Source organism: Hypanus sabinus, chromosome 10 (genome assembly GCF_030144855.1).
Source record: "Hypanus sabinus isolate sHypSab1 chromosome 10, sHypSab1.hap1, whole genome shotgun sequence".
Classification (NCBI taxonomy): Eukaryota; Metazoa; Chordata; class Chondrichthyes; order Myliobatiformes; family Dasyatidae; genus Hypanus; species Hypanus sabinus.
Genome location: NC_082715.1, coordinates 104722367 through 104744480, shown reverse-complemented (window position 1 = coordinate 104744480; position 22114 = coordinate 104722367). Strand labels below are relative to the sequence as shown.

The 22114-nt window shown below is 39.9% G+C and overlaps 1 protein-coding gene across 2 annotated transcripts in view; it reads left to right on the top strand.

Annotated features, from left to right (window-relative positions):
- Window positions 1-22114, top strand: part of ahi1 (Abelson helper integration site 1) — a 191103-nt gene that overhangs the window by 95553 nt on the left and 73436 nt on the right. For both annotated transcript variants that reach the window (XM_059982486.1, XM_059982485.1), the window contains exon 21: window positions 12318-12435. In XM_059982486.1, the coding sequence (XP_059838469.1) occupies window positions 12318-12435 (118 nt within the window). The remainder of the gene's footprint in view (window positions 1-12317; window positions 12436-22114) is intronic.

The window sequence follows — 22114 nt, the reverse complement described above, 5'->3', positions numbered from 1 at the left end:
TTAAAAGCGAGGCCGCGAAGTTTGAATATATCTTTTACGCAACTGCAACTCACCGTCTGCGTGTCGTTATTCCAGCGCTGTGTGTAGCACACTGCTACAATGTCCCCTTTTATTAGCTATTTCCATCCTGGGGAAAAAGCACCAGCTATCCACTCTTAATGCTTCTTGCCATCTTATTGCCCTCCTGTCAAGTCACTTCTCATCCTCCTTCGCTCCAAAGAGAAAAGCTCTGCAGATCATTCACTGTACAAGCCATTCAGCCCAATCTACTCATACCTGTTATCAAGCACCCACTTACTCTATGCCAATTCTGATTCACATTCCCATCAACTCCCCCAGATTCTATTGCCCACCAACACAATCGGGTCTGGTTAGTTACCAAGGCTAATTAACCCCCAAACTGCATACTTTTGGAGGGTTGGAGGAAACCAGAGCACCTGCAGGAACCTTATGCAGACATAGAGAGAATGCACCAACTTCACTCACTCAAGCAATACACACAGTCAGACTTGAATGCAGGTCATTGCACTGTGAGCCAGCCGCTCCACTGGCTGTGCCACTATGCCATTTGGTTTCTAGATACGTATTGCCCAGAATGATGTACGTGAAATTCTGTCCTTAATAGCTTATGAACAATAATTTAAACATGATTTGAATAAGATGGAAAGGGAATAGCCCTAAGGCAGTAGATGTCAACTGTAAGATGACTAGTCGTAAAAGGGTGCTCTGATAACAGGTAAAGAATGACAGAAAATTTGAATTGCAAGTTTATGCAAATTAAAATGTGCTTATGAAGTTCAAAAGTGTGGAACTGGCATGATGAGGCCCAGACATGAACTGCATTCTTTTTTTTTTTGAAAAATAGTAATCTTATTTAATTCTGTCAGACTTTGAACTATTTTGTTCCAATATGGAAATTTTTTTTCTCTGGACCCTGTTCATTTACATTATTTGCATTTGATAAATAAGAAATGCAAAGTATTCTGTATAGAACTTGGCACCTATTCCTATTGAACATTTGTTCCTTTTATCTAATATAGAGAAAATGCATTTATACTGTTGAACAATTCAGGACTTGTCTTGAATATACTGTAGTTTTGCTGTTGTGGCCAACTTTAGGTAGTGATATTCACACATTATGAAAATATCCAATGTCAGTGTCTGCACTGCACAAATAGAATTTTATTTCTAAAAAGTAATAACACATTTTTCTCTATGATTTGCTTCATTTTATTTAATTAATCCCAAGAAGAATTTACATATCATAAAATTTAATGTTTAGAAGGTATTTAAGTACATGGAAAATAAAATGCTATTTTCTAATACAATTTCCTTCTCTTTTAAGAAACATTTTTAAAAACCATTTTTCCAAAAAACAAGGTGAAAGTTGTTGAGAGCTTGCTTACGCATTATTTTATATACTAAAGCACTTTTAAGAAAAGGTGACACAAAGTTGTTTTTGACTACCTAGAGCTGCACATATGCCATGCAGTGCATATTACTTGAAAATCTGACCTGTTGCATTGGCTAAATACGTGATTTTGAGTAAAGGAAATATTAACAATAAGGTAGATTGTGTGAGGTGTGCCATCATCATCCCTCTCATCTTTCTTGTAGAAACAGTGCTCAAACCCACAATCCTCTCTCCTTTCAAATCTTTGAACTTGTGGCCCACACTGAAAATTTCTAAATTTCTTCTCTTTGACTGCATTTTTTCATCTCTGCCACAGTACTGAAAATGCTGTGTAATCTCTAATACCATCCAATATGATTTGAGGCTATAATTCATCTCTCTTTGGCCTCCTTGATTTTGTTACAGCATTTCACACAGTTGAAGCATTCCATTTCTCTTTGCCTCTCCACTGTTGTCCACCTGAATGGTGGAAATGCTGTTCATTTTGACCCCTTCCAGTACACTGGTCTTAGTGCATCTATTCTTCCAGCTGATCTTCAAAATCTTTCAGAAGGTTTGTTGGTGGTATTATTCCAGGGCTTTCAGGTGTCTGCTGAAGGTGATCCATGATTGAGACCCATATGGTAATATAGGAAGCATGACTGCTCCATGGACCAAAAGGTACACCTGGTCAGCTAATATTGTAGCAGCAACTTAATGCACAAAAGCCTTTAGACATGGTAGAGGTTTAATTGTTGTTTAGACCAAACATCAGAATGGGGAGAAATCTGATCTAGGTGACTGTGACTGTGGAATGATTGTTGGTGCCAGATGGAGTGGTTCCAGTTTCTCAGAAACTGCTGATCTCCTGGGATTTTCATGCACAGCAGTCTCTAGAGTTTATAGTGAAAGGTGCAAAAAAAACATGAAACATCCGGTGAGTGGCAGCTCTGTGGGCAAAAATACCTAGTTAATGAAAGAAGTCAGAGGAGTATGGCCCGACTGATTCAAGGCAATGGTAACTCAAGTAACCATGTATTACAACATGGTGTGTAGAAGAGCATCTCTGAACACACAACATATCAAACCCTGAAATAGGTGGGCTAAAGCAGAAGACCTCGAATTTAAGCTCAGTAACTACTTTATTGTGTTCAAGAAGTACCTAATAAAGTGGCCACTGAGTGTAATAACACCCAGTCAACTTGTGCAGCCCCTTTCAGAGAACTATGGCCTTTGACCCCAAGATCTTTCAGGACATTAGTACTGTCCCTTACAATATCATTAAGAGTTAAGAGTCCTACAATTAACTGTGTCCTGTTCCTTTCCATTTGAACTCCCGAAGTCCAACACTTCACATTTGTTTCGGTTAAGCACCATCTGCCATTTTTCTGCCTATATCTACAGCTGGTCTATATCCTACTGTACCTTTGATAATCCTCTACACTATCCACAGTGCCATCAATCTTGTCATTTGCAAACTTACTAACCAACCCAACCATATTTTCATCAGTCATTTGTATAAATAAAAGTAGCAAAGATCCTAGTAGAGTTCCTTGTTGAACTAAGCATGGACCTCCAGTCTGAATAAGACCCATCAGACACTGTCCTCTGGCTAGGATTAGCAGATTTTTGTGTATATTGTCTTTACTTCAGAAGGTGAGAGTGCAGTTGTACTAACTTGCCACAGGGACAGCAAACAGTCTTCTGAGTAGTGGATGCAACTTGGTGTCTCCAATTACTAAAAAACAGAATGGGCAAACAAATCCTTGGCAGAATATATTCTGAACATTGAAAGAAACGTATTACCAATTACGATACTCTTTCGTCAGGGCTCTCATTAATATTACAGTTCCATCCAATTTGAATGTCATCTTTAATTTTATACTTGCTGGACAAGTTGTTTAACCAGGTGAAATCATTTTACCAGTCTTGCACTTGTCCTATTTATACTGTGCAGTAGTGCAGAGAAAAACAAGACCATGCTTATAGATCTGTTGCTCATATCTCTTATAAATAACAGGCGTTGAACAATTTGCCTTTTGGTTGAATTTTTTTTGAAGCCAGGATTTTTCTCATAACTGCTAAAAGGAGGAACATCTTTTTGTGCAGTGCCAAAGTCTGTGGTTAGTGATAATAAATTGGTCAGTCTATAAATGTAAGCCATCACATAAAAACTGGGAAGTAGTATGCAATCTTGGATGTTGCAAGAGATCCAGATAATGAGAAACGCCAGACTTGAACGGTGTGGGGGCAACAAGGGCAGAATAAAGGGTAGTTTTTAGACATAGTTGGCCTTTTTTGTACTGTAGAGTCCAATGATTAGAAACATAGTAACATCATTTGAGTCTCAGGAAATTAATTCTTTGTTATGGTAACTATAACCTCACTGATTTAAAAAAAAACAGTTTGGTTCACTAATGTCCCTCATTGAAGAAAACATGTTTTCTTTTACTGGTCTGGGCCGCGTGCAACTTCAGACCCACCAAGTGGTCAACCTGGTCCTGTAAAGATTACCATTCAGAACAATTAACTTTGTTTCTCTTTCCACAGATGTTTACTGATCTACTGCTTTTAATCATAGCAATATTACATTTAGTTCAATTTCAAATTTTAAAAGTAGCTTTCTTTGTTATTTGAAAGATGATGTAGCTACATAGAAACACACAAATACAAATAGATTTTTAATAGAGTTAATGGTTGTAATGTGTTGTAATTTTTTTTAAATCAAATTTTCACTTGGAACATCCATCCCATAGCATAGCCGAAGATCACATGAAAACTATTTCAGGCAGTGAGTACTGTCCGTAGGTTTTTCTGTATTTGATGTGAAGTATATTTTAACTGAGTGTGCAAATCTTGGATAATTTGTACTTAATCAATGATATGCTACTTGTTGTTCAGATATCTTTTCTCTTACATGTATTAAATTGGGTGAAACCCAGATAAGAAATGGGATCAGTCTCAAGCCATACTCAGGTAAAAGGGGTACTTTGGAGCAATTCACACTAAGTGAATGCATAAAATTCTGCCCACGAAGCACTCAGAAAGCATTCCTAGGAATAACAGCACAAAATCAAAATACAAATAGAGTCTTTAATAATTCTATACAGAAATACATACTGTCAGCAATGCTGTGCCACAGATTCATACACCATGGCTCAATGTAGGGAGGCTGCCTTTAAGGGATGGTGTTAGCCAAACTGTTTAGCACTGAAATGTGCAGATCAGGGTAGCATCCTGGCCATCCTTACACTTATCAGGATTAAGTGCATGTGCCATTGTTACAAGTATCTTGACAATTGGTCAATATCTAATTGGAGTGTAAGACTAATCTTGCTATCAACAGTACCCAATTTGCATGTCATCTGTAACCTTGCTAATGATATCTCCTCCATATCCAAATCATTCCCAGCACATCAGTGGTTAGCAGCAGAGTCAGCAGGGGCATGTTAGGTTCCTAGCAGATAATGTGCAGCCTAAGCAGTTGTCTTAAGGTGCAGTGAGAAACATTTATTTATTTAGCAATACAGCACTTCTGGCCCTTAGAGCGACACTGCCCCAGGAACCCCCAAGAAATCCAATTAACCCTAACCCAATCACAGGACAATTTGAAATGACCAATTAACCTACCAGTATGTCTTTGGGCTGGGAGGAAACCAGAGCACACAGGCAAAACCCATGCATTCCACAGGGAGCATGTACAGATTCCTTACAGACAGCGCCAGAATTGAACTCCAAACTGCGGAACGCCCCGAGCTGTAATAACATCAGGTTAACAGCTGTGCTACTGCGGCACGCATAATATGGCTGTGGATTAGACGACGAAGAGCACCATGAAAAGTCAGCAATCTGTGAGATAGTGCTAGGCAGGGTATACGTTAATACTGTTGTGCAAAGGAAAACCGCAATGCCATGCTTTCTTGATCAAATGGAGGGGGAGGGGGAGGGAGGAATCAAGAAAGAAAAAACTCGAGAGGTTCTGCAGATGCTGAAAATCCAGAACAACACACAAAATGCTGGGGAACTCAGCAGGTTTAGCAACATCAATGGAAGTGAATAAACAGTCACCATTTCAGGCTGTAACACGTCATCAGGACTGGAAAGGAAGAGGGAAGGCCCCAGAATAAAGAGGTGGAGGGAGAGGAAGAAGGACAAGCTAGAAGTTGCTAGGTGAAGCCAGGTCAGTGGGAAAGATAAAGGGCTGGAAGAGAAGGGATATAATAGCAGAGAAGAAATATTACCAGAAGGAGAAATCGACGTACATGGCATCGGGCTTAGGGGTTACCCAGACAGAAAATAAGGTGTTGCTTCTCCACCCTGAGAGTGGTCTCATCATGGCGGAAGAGGAAGCAATGGACTAACATGTTATAGAAATATAGAAAATAGGTGCAGGAGTAGGCCATTCGGCCCTTTGAGCCTGGACCACCATTCAGTGATGATCATGGCTGATCATCCAACTCGGAACCCTGTACCTGCTTTCTCTCCATACCCCCTGATCCCTTTAGCCACAATAGCCATATCTAACTTCCTCTTAAATATAGCCAATGAACCAGCCTCAACTGTTTCCTGTGGCAGAGAATTCCACAGATTCACCACTCTCTGTGTGAAGAAGTTTTTCCTCATCTCGGTCCTAAAAGGCTTCCCCTTTATCCTTAAACTGTGACCCCTCATTCTGGACTTCCCCAACATCGGAAACAATCTTCCTGCATCTAGCCTGTCCAATCCCTTTAGAATTTTATATGTTTCAATAAGATCCCCCCTTAATCTTCTAAATTCCAGTGAGTATAAGCCTAGTCGATCCAGTCTTTCTTCATATGAAAGTCCTGCCATCCCAGAAATCAATCTGGTGAACCTTCCCTGTACTCCCTCTATGGCAAGAATGTCTTTCCTCAGATTAGGGGACCAAAACTGCACACAATATTCTAGGTGCGGTCTCACCAAGGCCTTGTACAACTGCAGTAGAACCTCCCTGCTCCTGTACTCAAAAGGTTTTGCTATGAATACCATTTGCCTTTTTCACTGCCTGCTGTACCTGAATGCCCACCTTCAAAGAATGATGTACAATGACACCCAGGTCTCATTGCATCTCCCCTTTTCCTAATCGGCCACCTTTCAGATAATAATCTGTTTTCCTGTTCTTGCAAACAAAGTGGATAACCTCACATTTATCCACATTAAATTGCATCTGCCATGAATTTGCCCACTCACCTAACCTATCCAAGTCACCCTGCATCCTCCTCACAGCTAACACCACCGCCCAGCTTCATGTCATCCACAAACCTGGAGATGCTGCATTTAATTCCCTCATCTAAATGATTAATATATATTGTAAACAACTGGGGTCCCAGCATTGAGCCTTGCGGTACCCCACTAGTCACTCACTGCCTGCCATTCTGAAAAGGTCCTGTTCACTCTTTGCTTCCTGTCTGCCAACCAATTCTCTATCCACATCAATACCATACCCCCAATACCATGTGCTTTAAGTTTGCACACTAATCTCCTGTGTGGGACCTCGTCAAATGCCTTTTGAAAATCTAAATATACCACATCCACTGGCTCTCCCCTATCCACTCTACTAGTTACATCTTCAAAAAATTCTATAAGATTCATCAGACATGATTTTCCTTTCACAAATCCATGCTGACTTTGTCCGATGATTTCACCTCTTTCCAAATGTGCTGTTATCCCATCTTTGATAACTGACTCTAGTATTTTCCCCACCACCGATGTCAGACTAACTGGTCTATAATTTCCCGGTTTCTCTCTCCCTCCTCTTTTAAAAAGTGGGGTTACATTAGCCGCCCTCTGATCCTCAGGAACTAATCCAGAATCTAAGGAGTTTTGAAAAATTATCTCTAATGCATCCACTATTTCTTGGCTTTCTTCCTTAAGCACTCTGGGATGCAGACCATCTGGCCCTGGGGATTTATCTGCCTTTAATCCCTTCAATTTACCTAACACCACTTCCCTACTAACATGTATTTCCCTCAGTTCCTCCATCTCACAAGACCCTCGGTCCCTTACTATTCCCAGAAGATTATTTATGTCCTCCTTAGTGAAGACAGAACCAAAGTAGTTATTCAATTGGTCTGCCATGTCTTTGTTCCCTATGATCAATTCACCTGTTTCTGACTGTAAAGGACCTACATTTGTCTTGACCAATCTTTTTCTTTTCATGTATCTATAAAAACTTTTACAGTCAGTTTTTATGTTCCCTGCCAGGTTTCTCTCATAATCTTTTTTCCCTTTCCTAATTAAGCCCTTTGTCCTCCTCTGCTGGTTTCTGAATTTCTCCCAGTCCTCAGGAGTGCCACTTTTTTTGCTAATTTATATGTTTCTTCTTTAGACTTGATACTATCCCTAATTTCCCTTGTTAGTCACGGGTGCACTACCTTCCCTGGTTTATTCTTTTGCCAAACTGGGATGAACAATTCTTGTAGTTCATCCATGCGATCTTTAAATGCTTGCCATTGCATATCCACCGTCAACCCTTTAAGTATCATTTGCCAGTCTATCTTAGCTAATTCACGTCTCATACCTTCAAAGTTACCCTTCTTTAAGTTCAGAACCTTTGTTTCTGAATTAACTATGTCACTCTTCATCTTAATGAAGAATTCCACCATATTATGGTCACTCTTACCCAAGGGGCCTCGCATGACAAGATTGCTAACTAACCCTTCCTCATTGCTCAATACCCAATCTAGAATGGCCTGCTCTCTAGTTGGTTCGTAAAACCATCCCGCATACATTCCAAGAAATCCTCTTCCTCAGCACCCTTACCAATTTGGTTCACCCAATCTATATGTAGATTGAAGTCACCCATTATAACTACTGTTCCTTTATTGCACACATTTCTAATTTCCTGTTTAATGCCATCCCCAACCTCACTACTGCTGTTAGCTGGCCTGTACACAACTCCCACCAGCGTTTTCTGCCCCTTAGTGTTATGCAGCTCTACCCATATCGATTCCACATCCTCCAGGCTAATGTCCTTTCTTTCAATTGCTTTAATCTCCCCTCTAACCAGCAATGCTTCCCCACCTCCTTTTCTTTCCTGTCTATCCCTCCTGAATATTGAATATCCCTGGATGTTGAGCTCCCATCCTTGGTCACCCTGGAGCCATGTCTCTGTGACCCCAATTATATCATATTCATTAATAACTATCTGCACATTCAATTCATCCACCTTGTTACGAATGCTCCTCGCATTGACACACAAAGCCTTCAGGCTTGTTTTTACAACACTCTTTGCCCTTATACAATTATGTTGAAAAGTGGCTCTTTTTGCTTTTTGACCTGGATTTGCCTGCCTGCCACTTTTACTTTTCACCTTACTACTTTTTGTTTCTACCCTCATTTTACACCCCTCTGTCTCTCTGCACTTGTTCCCATCCCCCTGCCACATTAGTTTAAAGCCTCCTGAACAGCAGTAGCAAACGCTCCCCCTAGGACATTGCTTCCAGTCCAGCCCAGGTGCAGACCGTCTTGTTTATACCAGTCCCACCTCGCCCAGAACTGGTTCCAATGCCCCAGAAATTTGAATCCCTCCCCCTTGCACCATTTTTCAAGCCACGTATTCATCTGAAATACCCTCCTGTTTCTACTCTGACTAGCACGTGGCACTGGTAGTAAGCCAGAGATTATTACCTTTGTGGTCCTACTTTTTAGTTTATCTCCTAACTCCCTAAATTCACCTTGTTGGACCTCATCCCGTTTTTTACCTATATCGTTGGTACCTATGTGCACCACTACCACTGGCTGTTCACCCTCCCATTCCAGAATGTCCTGCAGCCGCTCAGAGACATCCTTGACCCTTGCACCAGGGAGGCAACATACCATCCTGGAGTCTCGTTTGCGGCCGCAGAAATGCCTATCTGTTCCTCTTACAAACGAATTCCCTATCACTATAGCTCTCCCACTCCTTTGCCTTCCCCTGATGAGACATCTTCCCCAACAGTATCCAAAACAGTATGTCTGTTTAGGAGGGAGATGACCTCAGGGGACCCCTGCACTACCTGCCTACCGCTACACTGTCCAGTGGCCACTCCTTCCCTTTCTGCCTATGAAGCCTTTACCTGCAGTGTGGCCAACTCACTGAATGTGCTATTCACGACTTTCTCAGCATCGTGGTTGCTCCAGTATGAATCCAGTTGCAGCTCCAGACGCTCAATGTGGTCTGCCAGAAGCTGCAGTTGGACACACTTCCTGCACACATAGTCGTCAGGGACACTGGAAGTATCCCTGATTTCCCACATGCTGCAGGATGAACAAATCACGGGGCCGATCTCTGCTGCCATGACCTACTGAATACTTGCCTCAACTTTTGAAACTTTCTCCTTTGAAAGGAACTTACCCGGCCTTACCTCACTTGGAGTGAAGCTCGTCCTCAGCCTCTTCTCATCGAAGCCTCTCGAGTCAAAGCCTCAAATCTCCACTCCTTCACTGGCCGCTTTCCGCAGCGTTGGGAATGGGGATAGGAATTAAGTGCTTGGTCACCATGAAATTCTGCTTTTGGCGGATGGAACGGAGTTGCTTGACAAAGTGGTCCATTAGTTTTAGATAGGTCTCACCAATGTAGAGGAGGCTGCATTGGGAGCACCAGGTACAATAGACAACCCCAGCAGATTCACAGGTGAAGTGAAGTCCTAGAAGAACTGCTTGAAGCCACTCTTTAAGAAAGGAGGAAGGCAGCAGAAAGGAAATTATAGACCAGTTAGCCTGACCTCAGTAGTTGGGAGAATGTTAGAGTCATTTGTTAAGGATGAGGTGATGGAGTACTTGGTGACACAGGACAAGACAGTACAATGTCAGCATGGTTTCCTTCAGGGAAAATCCTGCCCGACGAACCTGTTGGAATTCATTGAGGAGATTACAAGTAAGATTGATAAAGTGGATGCAATGGATGTTGTATATTTGGACTTTCAGAAGGTCTTTGACAAGGTGCCACTCATGAGGCTGCTTACCAAGTTAAGAGCCCATGATATTACAGGAAAGTTACAAATGTGGTTAGAGCATAGGCTGATTGGTAGGAGGCAGTGAATGGGAATGAAAGGATCCTTTTCTGGTTGGCTGCCAGTGACTTGTGGTGTTCCGCAGGGGTCGGTGTTGGGACTACTTCTTTTTGTACATAAATGATTTAGATAATGGAATAGATGGCTTTGTTGCCAAGTTTGCAAATGATATGAAAATTGGTGGAGGGGCGGGTAGTGTTGAGGAAACAGGTAGGATGTGGAAGGACTTAGACTGGTTCAGAGAATGGGCAAGAAAGTGGCAAATGAAATACAATGTTGGAAAATGCATGGTCATGCACTTTGGTAGCAGACATAAATGTATGGACTGTTTTCTAAATGGGGAGAAAATCCAAAAATCTGAGATGGAAAGGGATTTGGGAGTCCTTGTGTACAACTCACTGAAGCTTAACTTGCAGGTTGAGTCAGTGGTGAGGAAGGCAAATGCTATGTTAGCATTCTTTTCAAGAGGTCTGGAATACAAGAGCAAGGATGTGATCCGGAGGCTTTAAAAGGCACTGGTAAGGCCTCACCTTGAGTATTATGAACAGTTTTGGGCCCCTCACCTTAAAAAAGATGTGTTGGCATGGGAGAGGGTCCAGAGGAGATTCACAGTGATGATTCTAAGAATGAAAGGGTTATCATCCAAGGAATGTTTGATGGCTCTGGGTCAGTACTTGCTGGAATTCAGTAGGATGAGGGGGGATCTCATTGAAACCTCTTGAACGTTGAAAGGATGTTTCCCATGGTGGTAGACTCTAGGACAAGAGGGCACAGCCTCAGGTTAGAGGGGCACCCTTTCAAAACAGAGATGCAGAGAAATTCCTTTAGCCAAAGGGTTGTGAATTTGTGGAATTTATTGCCACATGCAGCTGTGGAGGCCAGGTCGTTGGGTGTATTTAAGGTAGAAGTTGATAGGTTCTTGTTTGGACATGGCATCAAAGGTTACGAGGAGAAAGCTGGGAACTAGGGTTGAGGAGGAGAGGGAAAAAAAGGATCAGCCATGATTGAATGGAGGAGCAGACTCGATGGGCCAGATGGCCTAATTCTGCTCCTATGTCTTATGGTCTTGTGGTCTAAGGCCTAAATGAAGGTGAGGGAAGAGGTGAATGGACAGCTGTAGCATTTCTGTCACTTGCAGGGTTAAGTCCCAGGAGGGAGATTTGTGGGGAGGGATGAATGAACAATGGAATTTCAGAGGGCGTGATCCCTGCAGAAAGTAGACATTGGGGGTTGGGAGGTAAAGATGTATTTGCTGATAGGATCCTATTGAAGAAGACAGATATTACGAAGAATCATTGGGGGGGGTAGGTGAGGACTACAGGACCTTGTTAAGGTGGTGGGAAGATGTGAGCGTGGATGTTCAGGAAATGAAGGAGATGCAGGTGAGGGCAGCATCAGTGGTGGGGGAAGGGAATCCTGTTCTTTCAAGAAGGCAGACATCTCTGATGACCTGGAAAGGAAAGCCTCATCCTGAAAAGAGATATGGCAGAGACGAAGAAACTGAGAAAAGGGAATGGCATTTTTACTGAAGACAAAAGAAAAAGAAAAAAAAATCAATGAAGTAAAATTCTGTATGGTTCTTCAGCAAAATATAGATTTCAAATTTTTTGGAGCTGTACCTCTTATTAATACGATATCCGATGAAAAGATGAAGTTGTATTTGTAATTCTGCTGTTTGTACAACGAATTGCAATTTAAAACTTTTTGATCATATCAAGAGAGTTGTGCATTATTTATACTGCCGATGATAAAAAAAAAGAGTCATCTGATTTTACTTAATAGTGAATCCACAGATGTAATATGAATTAGTGCACTGCTTACTGGGCAGCGGTTTATCCACTAGAGATTACATTACGTCATTTAGTAACCCAGGAAATTGCACCTTGGTTTCTGATTTGCCTTTCCTTTTGCAGGCCAGGCCAAAACACACTCTTCCTGCACCATCATTGCTGTCACCACACTCTAAACTGAGGCTCCCAAATACTGTGGGTGCTCAGCTATTATCACAGCAGCCGCCAACTTCACAGATTGGTAAGTATAAATTTAATTTAGTTACAGTTTCAGAACTTCACTTGAGACCTCTTATAAATTAAATGGGCTTTTGCTGAACAGTTATTGGTTCGATACTAATTCACATTCTTGATTCTTGTTATACCTAAAATAGAAAACATTCAAAGCATCACCTGAAGGCCTCCTTTCAGTAAATGCATGATTCTTTGCTCCTGAACATAGAATTAATTTTGAAGAAAGATGCCATTTGTCAGTAAAGTATCAATGCAAGTTTCCTAAAGCAAAAATTATATTGGATGAAATGGGAAAACTGATATAGAAATAGTTTGTTCGGCCAATTAGTCGATATTGGAATTCATGCTCAATTTGTGCTTTCTCGTCTATAACTATCAGTATATTCTTTTTCCATATTTGTGTACTGAAAGTGACTATTCACAACCTATCCCAGTTGTACCAGTGTTGAATGCTATGTAGCTCACTTGTTTGTTCTTACCTCATTTAATGTTCCTTGCTTTTCAAAAACTTCTTTCAATTCCCAGGTAAAGGATGTTATCATGTTGAATTCAAATCAAATTATTTGCTGCTTGGAATTGAAATGCCACAAAAATGCATACCTGAGTTTATGGAATGTACTTGCTACTGAGATATTTCTTTAAGGAAAAACTAATTAAACTGAATGTATTAAGCAAAGAAATAACTGCAAAAACTTTATGGTAATTGAATTTTGAAGTTGGTAATTAAATTAATTTGTAACCATGTATTAGTATAGTTTAATTGTAGCATTTTTCAAGTAATTTTATCTCTATTTACCTGAAGTACTCCATACTGAACAACTAGAGATATAGATCCAGCATGCCAAAAGGGCTAAGCCCACGATGTTGAAGGGTCTCGACTTGAAACGTCTACTGTTTATTCATTTCCATAGGTGCCACCTGACCTGCTGAGTTCCTCTAACATTTTCTGTGTGCTGACTGTGGATTCCAGTATCTGCAGGATCTCTTGTATTGTATTTCAGATTACTGTATATTGCCCTGGACAAACAGAACACTTCTTATTGGCTTTCTAAAAATTAAGAAAATTCCAAAACTATGGATTATGCTTCTTATCTTCCTAGGGTTTCAGTATTGGACAAGCAAAACCACCATTAATGGCAATAATATATTAGTGCTTAAAATATAATTTAATTACATGGACTAATTGTGAATATATTGGTTAAAATGTTCTTACATTTTTGTAGGGTATAGAACACATTCTTGCTTCCAGTTTTCATGCAGAACATATTCTTTCATTAGTTTAAGACTGCTTTTATGAATAGCTTCAGCTATTTTCTTAATATGGTAAACTGTTTGTACTCACAATGGCTAAGTAAGTTATTTGTATATTGAGTCATTCATTATTTGGCTATTATGCTGTGGTATAAATTCATCGGTTTACATGGGAATGCACAAATTAGGAACAGGAGTAGACCACTCACCCTCATGTCTCCTTCATCAGTCAATAAGATCAAGGCTGATCTGATTGTAACCTAAATTCTCTATTCCCACTGCTCCAGCATCCTTTCATTCCCTCAAATATCTACCTCTGCTTTTGAAATATTCAAATATTCCTCTGTTTTTGGGAAAAAATTAGTTAGTTGTCGGGGATCAATATCCCATCTCTAGTTCATTACTGCAGAGTTTCCTCAAGACCCAACATTCTTTATTGGTTTCTTCCATTATAAGGTAAGAAGTGGAGATGTCTGTGATCAATGCACAAGAACATTTGTGTGTGCCTTAGAGAACATACTGAGTTTTTCCAAACCAAAAGCTATGAACAGGAGATTTGCAATCTGCTGAGGGATAGATCTGAGACGTTGAAGACTAGTGATTTCAAATCCTACAAGAAGTCCAGGTACAATTTTACAAAGGCCATCATGGGAGTGAAAAGGCAATTCCATGTGAAATTTGAGACAGTCAAACGCTGTGATAGGTTTACACAACAGCTGTGATAGGTTTACAAGCTATTGCTTCCTACAAGGCAAACCCTAACTATGCTTCACTCCCCAATGAGCTCAGTGCCTTTTATGCAAGCTTTGATGCTGCACCTGTGTGGATTCGACAGCATCCAGCGACTGTCTCCAAGACCGATGTCAGAACATCCTTCAAGAGGGTGAACCGTCAGAAGGCGTCAGGCCCCAACGGTTACCTGGCCAGGTACTGAAACTTGTCCTAGCCAACTGGCTGGATGGTCATTGACTTCTTCAATCACTCACACCTGCACTTTGAGTACCGTAGCTGTTTCAAAAGGTCAGCAATCATACTGGTGCCCAAGAAGAGAGGGGGAGCTGCGTCAATGATTATCAACTTGGGATAATCTCACCTACTTTAACGAAATGCTTTGAGAAGTTGGCTATGGTTGAGCAAGGACCTGGATCCACTGCCGTTCACCTACAACTGCAGCAGGTCTACAGCAGATGCAATCTCACTGGCTTGCCAGAAGATCAAAACACACAGGAGCAAAATGAAGCTATTCAGCGCATTGAGTTTGTTCTGCCATTCCGTCATGGCTGATTTATTATCCCTCTCAACCCATTCTCCTGCCTTCTCCCTGTACCTTTGACACCTTTACTAAACAAGAACCTAGGAACTTCCACTAAGTATGCTCAATGACTTGGCCTTCACAGCTGCCTGTGGCAAAGAATTCCACATCCACTCTATCTAGGCTTTTCAATATTCAATATGTTTCAGTAAGTTTGTCCTTCATTCTTCTAAATTCCAGTGAGTACTGGCCTAGAGCCATCAAGCACTCCTCGTGGTTAACTCTTGCGTTATCCGGATCATTTCCATAAACCATCTATGGACCCTCTCTAATGCCAGCACATCCTTTCTTAGATAAGGTACCCAAAACTGCTCAACATATTCCAAGTGCAGTCTGAGCAATGCCTTCTAAAGCTTTAGCTCTTATAAAAACTCTGCTTTGAAGAACCTAGAAAAACAGCAAAATATAAGGTATGTCAGGCTGTTGTTTACTAATTACTGCACAGTGTTCAACATCAATCATCCCTTCAGAACTAATAACCAACTTCTAAATCTGGCCATCTGCAACTGGATTGTCAACTTCCTCAACAGGACACCACAGTCAGTAGAGATTGGTAATAACATCTCTTCCTCTCAGATAATCAAAACCAGTGCACCTCAAGGATGTGTGCTTAACCTTCTGCACTACTCTCTACACATATGACTTTGTAGGTAAGCACAGCTTACGACATCATCCTTAAATTTGCAGAGATGCCACATTCATGGTAAGATCTTAGATAGCAATGAAGAGATGTATAAGAGTGAGATAGATCGGCTAGTTGATCGGTGTCACAATGACAACCTTGTGTTCAACATTAACAAGACCAAGGAATTGATTGTGGATTTCAGGAAAGGGAAGTCAGGAGAACACGCACCAATTGAGTCAATAGTGGAAGGATGAGCAGTTTCAAGTTTTTAGCTGTCAGCATCTCGGAGGATCTAATCCAGGCCCAACACATTGATGCAATTAAGAAGGCCTGCTACCAGCTCTACTTCATAAGGAGTATTTCATCTGAAGAAATTTGTTGTGTTTCCCCAAAGAATGATGCAAATTTCATAGGCATACAGTGGAGAACATTCTGACTGGTTGAATCACTGCCTGATATGAAGGCTAAAACGCACAGGATTGAAAGAGACTGCAGTAGGTTGTGGACTCAGCCAGCTGTATCATGGGCATGGCCTTCCCCATCATTGAAGAAATCTACAAGAGGTCGAGTCTCATGAAGGGGGTTTCCATCATTAAGGATCCTCATCATCCAAGACATGCCCTCTTCTCATTACTATCATCAGATTAGCCTGATGCATATTCAAAAGATTCATAAACAGCTTTTTCCCTTCCACCACCCGGTTTCTGAACAATCCATTAACCCATAAACATTTCTTCGTTATTCCTTCCCCCCCCCCCCCCCAATTTATTTATTTTATAACTTGTGATAATTTTTAAACTCTACTGTATTGCTGCCACATAACAACAAATTTCACCTCATATAAAAATTGTGATAATAAACCTGATTCGGATACTGTTCAATTCCATTTGTAATTTTTCATCAAATGAAGCAATCCATGCTGAAAAGAGCAACAAGCATCAAGGCCAGGGCTGATAAGAGGCATGTAACAATCATATCACAAAAGAGCCAGGTAATGATCATTTCTAAGAACAAAGTCTAACCATATACCTTTAGAGGTTTAATGGCATTATCATTGCCAAAAATCCCGTACTTTTAATATTCTGGTCAACGTTGACTAAAAATTCATCTGGACTAGCCTCGTAAAATTTAGTAGCTACATGTGCAGGGCAGAGACTGGGCATGATGCAGTGATTCATTAAGCCCCCAGGATCTCAAGGCTGTTCTACCATCTGTCTATAATCACAATGGTGTGGTTCTCCATTTGCCTCTGAACATATCACTAACAATTCTCAAGATGATTGACATCAGCATTTTGTTTGTATGAACCATCCATTGACTGCAATGTGTTTCAGCTACTACTACAGTATCTCCAAAACCTGTGTCTTCATCTTCCGTGATCATAGACATGATTGGGACATCATGTTCCTCTCCAAGTCGTAGGCTATCTTAACGTGGATTATATTGCCAATCCTTAATATTAGCTACATATTGAATTCTGAACTGTCTACCCAACAGCATTTTGGGAATACTTAAACCGGAAGTACTTCAGTGGTTCAAAAAAGCAGATCACCACCACCACCATCTCAAGTGCAGTTAGAGATGAATTATTGATATTGCCCATGCTAGTGTCCTGCATGTCCAAAAAATGAGTTGTACTATCCTATACTGTCTATAAAGCTGAAGTGCAAACTTAATGAAGTTATCTTCATTTATGATAAGAATTGTTAAAAGTTAATAATTGATGTAGTAGATACTTTAGCTGCTGAGAAAACAGATTTATAGCTAATTATATATTCTGAATCTTAATATTCAAATCTCCTTAAAGCCAGTATCACCTTGAATAACTGGTACCCATAAATCATATTCAAAACCTGTTTGCAATTCACTTATTTTGATTTGCAGTTCAATGTCAAAGAATCCCTTAGTTAAACAGAACTGATGAAATCTGAAAAAAATTAAGCTGCCATCTTAAAATGAAAGTTGAGTAAGTATTTTGGATGTGCCTTTCTCATCAGTACACTTATCACAGAATCATATTTTAGTATTTTCTGAAACTAATTATTTCTTAATTCATGCTATTAGTATGTTTATTGTTTATCTTTAAATGAACATGAATTGCATTCAGCATGAGAATATTTTGGTTCTTGAATCAGAAATCATCATGTGTTTTCCTTTTTTTTGCTTTTTTAACTTTTCTTAGCATACATTATTGTTCCCAAATTAGTTTATTCTCTTAAATGAAATCACTCAGCAAGACAAACACCATCTATTGTAAGAGAAACAGAGCGAATGTTTCAGCTTAGAGACCCTTCATCCATTCATTTCAGATCTCCAGCATTTTCATTTTTTAAACTTGGGTTATATTGATTTTTTGTAGCTTTTGATTTGTTTCTCCTGGAAATAGAGTTGATGCCATGAGACTGTAAGAGCTCCATAGCACAAATCTGTTCCATGAAATGGAAATTACCACATAGGTGAGCAAAAGAATTCTTCTGAAGTTAGAGGTGAGATACTTTATTTTGTCAGAGGCCATTTGTTTTGTGTGTAACTGCAGTAGTGGTTGATGCTGATATTGGGGAATTAGAAAGAATAGGATATCTGTCAACTTGTTGAGCAGAATTAACTTTTTCAGGCTAATACTAATTAGTATAAGGCAGATTAAATGGTTTCAGCAAGAGCTAGATGGGCCAAGGGCCTGTTTCTATGCTGTACTTTTCATTGACTCTAATGTTAGCTCCAGAACTTGTCAAGGTCAGACCTTTTAATCTTCTATGCTACTTCATGCTGCACACTATGTATTGAGCATGTTCTCAATGGAAAACAGAGTCAGCTTCTACACTATCCATGTAGAGCTACGTCATTACAGTCTATAATTGCGAAGAGAAATCCCAGTTGCTTATACAGTGATGTTGAGGAACATACTGCAAAGTTTCTGTAATACTGTGATAAATGTCACATTTTCTTAATTTGCACTTACAGTTTTACTTGAAGCTACTGTGTCTTGTAAAAGTGTTCAGCCCTCAACCTTTTATTCACATAAATGAGTATTACAGCCAGGGATTTTGATCAATTTAAATGGGAATTTTTATTTGTGAATTACATGCTCCTTTTTTCACAGTAGAGTTCCAAAAAACAGGAAAAACTAAAAATTCAAATTGAATTATCAGCAGCTCAAAAGTGTTCATCCCCCTATGCTCAGTACTTAGTTGAACCACCTCTCACAGTTATTACGGCCAGTAGTCTTTTTGGATAAGTCTCTATTAGCTTTGCATAATGTGATGGAGCAAGTTTTGCACATTCTTCCTTGCAAATTTACTCAAACTGTGCCAGGTTAATGTAGGTTAGTGGTGAACTGCAATTTTGAGGTCTTACCAGAGTTGTTTGATCAGATTAAGGTCAGGACTCTGACTGGGCCACTCAAGGACATCAGTTTTCTTCATTTGAAGCCACTCCATCGTTGCTCTGACAGTGTGCTGAAAGAAGAACTTCCTACACAGTTCAAACTTTTTTGCAAAGGCTGGCAGGTTTTTATCCAGGATCTGTCTGTATTTAGCATCATTCATCTTCCCGTCAATCCTGACCAGATTTCCGGGCCCTACACTGAAATGCATCCCCACAGCATGGTACTACCTCCACCATATCTTACAGTAGGGATAAGACCAGAAGGCCGTAACATAGAGGAGCAGAAATAAGCCATTTGGCCCATCGAGTCTGCTCTGCCATTTCTTCATGGCTGATCCATTCCCCCCTCAGCCCCAAACTCCTGCCTTCCCCCAGCATCCCTTCTTGCTTTAACCAATCAAGAATCTTATCAGCCTCTGTCTTAAATATCCATAAAGAAGTGGCCTCCACAGCAACAAATTCCGCAGATTCACCACTCTCTGGCTAATGAAATTCCTATTTATCTCCATTCTAAAAAGATGCCCTCCTATTCTAAGACTGTGTCCTTTGGTCCTAGACCCTCCAACCATAGGAAACATCCTCTCCTATGAAGGGATGGGTTATTAAATTTATAGTTAGTGTTGAGTGTTAAGTTGAGTGTTGAGGTCAAAATGATTCACTTTAGACTCAACCGACCACAAGAACACCTTCCACATCTTTACAGTATATTCTAAGTGACGCTTTGCAAAGTTTTTTTGTGCAAGGATATGCATTTTTTTTTAGGCAGGGCTTCGTCCTGCCACCCTTTCATAAATACCATTTTTGTGCAAGTACTTAGAGATTGTGGAGCCATGAACTTCATCTCCATTTGCAGCCACTGACTTTTGCAGCTCATGTTGGTATTACAGTAGCCTCCCTTACAAGTGCCATTCTTCTCTGGCAACTGAGTTTAGAGAGGTGGACTGACATAGGCAGCGTGCCTGTGGTTTCACATTTTCCACTTTTTCACGATGGACTGCACTGAGCTCCAAGGCTGGTACCCTTCCCCAGATTTGTGTTTCTCTATTATCATTTCCCTGACTTGTCTTGCATGCTCTTTTCTTTTCATTTTGGTCTGATCTGTTGAAAATCTACGTACTGTTGGACCTCACAAAGAAAGGGGGTATTTATTCAGGGGGAATTTACTCCAGTTTTCTACATCACAAATTGAATGAATTGGTAAGGTAATATACAGTATTGCACCCAAGGAAAGCTAGTGTAGTAATTACAAAGGGGATGAATACTTTGTTAATTTCAAATAAACTGTTGACATGTTTTGTAGATTAGCTAAAACATCCTACCTCATTATATTTTAATTTTAGAAAGTGAGACAGAAAAATGTGAGAATAGTTGGGGGGGGGGGGTGCTTAATACATTTTCAAGGCACTGTACTTAAAGAGCGTAATAACACTAATCAAGGTTGTAATGAAAAGCATTATAGGTACAGTGCACAACTACAGAAACTTTCAAGCCAGATGCTTATTGATCTTCCTAATGTTTTTCTTCTGATTTCATGTTTCCTCTGACTCAAAAAAGTTAACGTGCTAAAATCAAAAGTTTTTTGGGAAGGGGCAAAAATCTAGTATATGTAGTGAAATCACAAATCAATAAAAATGTTACTGAAGCTTAATAAAGTAAATACCCCCACATGGGCATTTTGTATCACATTATGATGGAAGTATAGATTACTGTCTATTTTAGAACCAGCAATCTCTTATCCAGTAATTAAAACACAAATTTTGGAATTGGTCAGTAAATCAGACAGCATCGGTGAAACAAGAAGCTAAGTTAAAGTTTCGGTTTGAAGACTGTCTAAATAAAAAAAATAATAAATTTTTAAATAACTTTAAAAACAAGAGGAAAGTACCTGATTATTTTCTTTTAAAAAGGGGCATAATTGAAGGTGCATCACTTTATAGCACCATCAGCCCAATTCAGTTCCTGCCACTGTCTGTAAGGAGTTTATAATTCTCCCCATGATGGTGTGGGATTCCTCCAGGTACCCTAGTTAATAAGTCACATGGGTGTAATTGTGCTGGAAAGGCTTCTCACTGTGCTGTATTTCTAAATAAAAGCACAATAAATAGAACTGGGACTAAGAAAATATAGATTTAACTTGTAAAAAAAAAAGGGAGAATGGATAGATAGGATAGTAGTAATATCTGTGATAGGATTTGGCCTGGATTGATATTAAAGAGTTTCTATAATCATCTTGCACTAACCAGTTGCAGCTCACCCTGTTACAGGTATTCCTGTTGGCCTATCTGCCCTTCCCAAATCTTCCATGCACATTAAACCAACTTATTTCTATCTTTATCCCAATTATGAAGAATGATCTTTGACTTGAAATGATAATACTGTATTAGTATTTCAAAGACATTTGTGGAAACTTCTCTTTCCACAGAGGTTGCCTGATCTTATAAGTGCTTCAAGCCTTTTCTAGATTTCTTTCAGGTTCCAGCATCCAAATCGTTTTGATTTCTAAATGCTTTCTGATTTTTCTTGATGTTACACCTCAGTGATAATTTTATACCCTGTATTTCACGTTCTAATTATTATTTTTAAATACTATTCCTGTAGAGCCTCTGTTGTTTTTATACTTACACTTGCCATTAACATCCTTGGCTTTCTTCTACCCTTGACATCCAAGACTCCTTGGGATTGTCGACCTTTCACTTTGATGGAAATATGTTGACTCAAATGACTCTCACCATTTAATTTTGAATGTCTCCCAAGTAAAATTTCCCCAAGTTACAGAAAGAAGCACTTGTTGGAACTGTGGGTTAAGCAATTAACTACTAAACAAATACATAGGAATGCTCTACCTTTGTAAAGGGGATGACACCTGTATGTTAAAAAGTGAATGTTAACAGTGAAATTGAAGCACTGTAGATTTGTTGTTTTGAACTTAATAATACCTCATGAAAAATTAGAAAAAGCTAATCAATTCAGTTTGCATCATTAAGCTGCGTAGCTAGCTGGACAGTCACAGGTTTCCTAGTTATTAACCCGCACAATTGCATTTTATTTTAATCAGAGTTGGGAATTGCAGTGTTTTCCATAGGATGACAGGAACAGATATAATTGAAGCTTAAA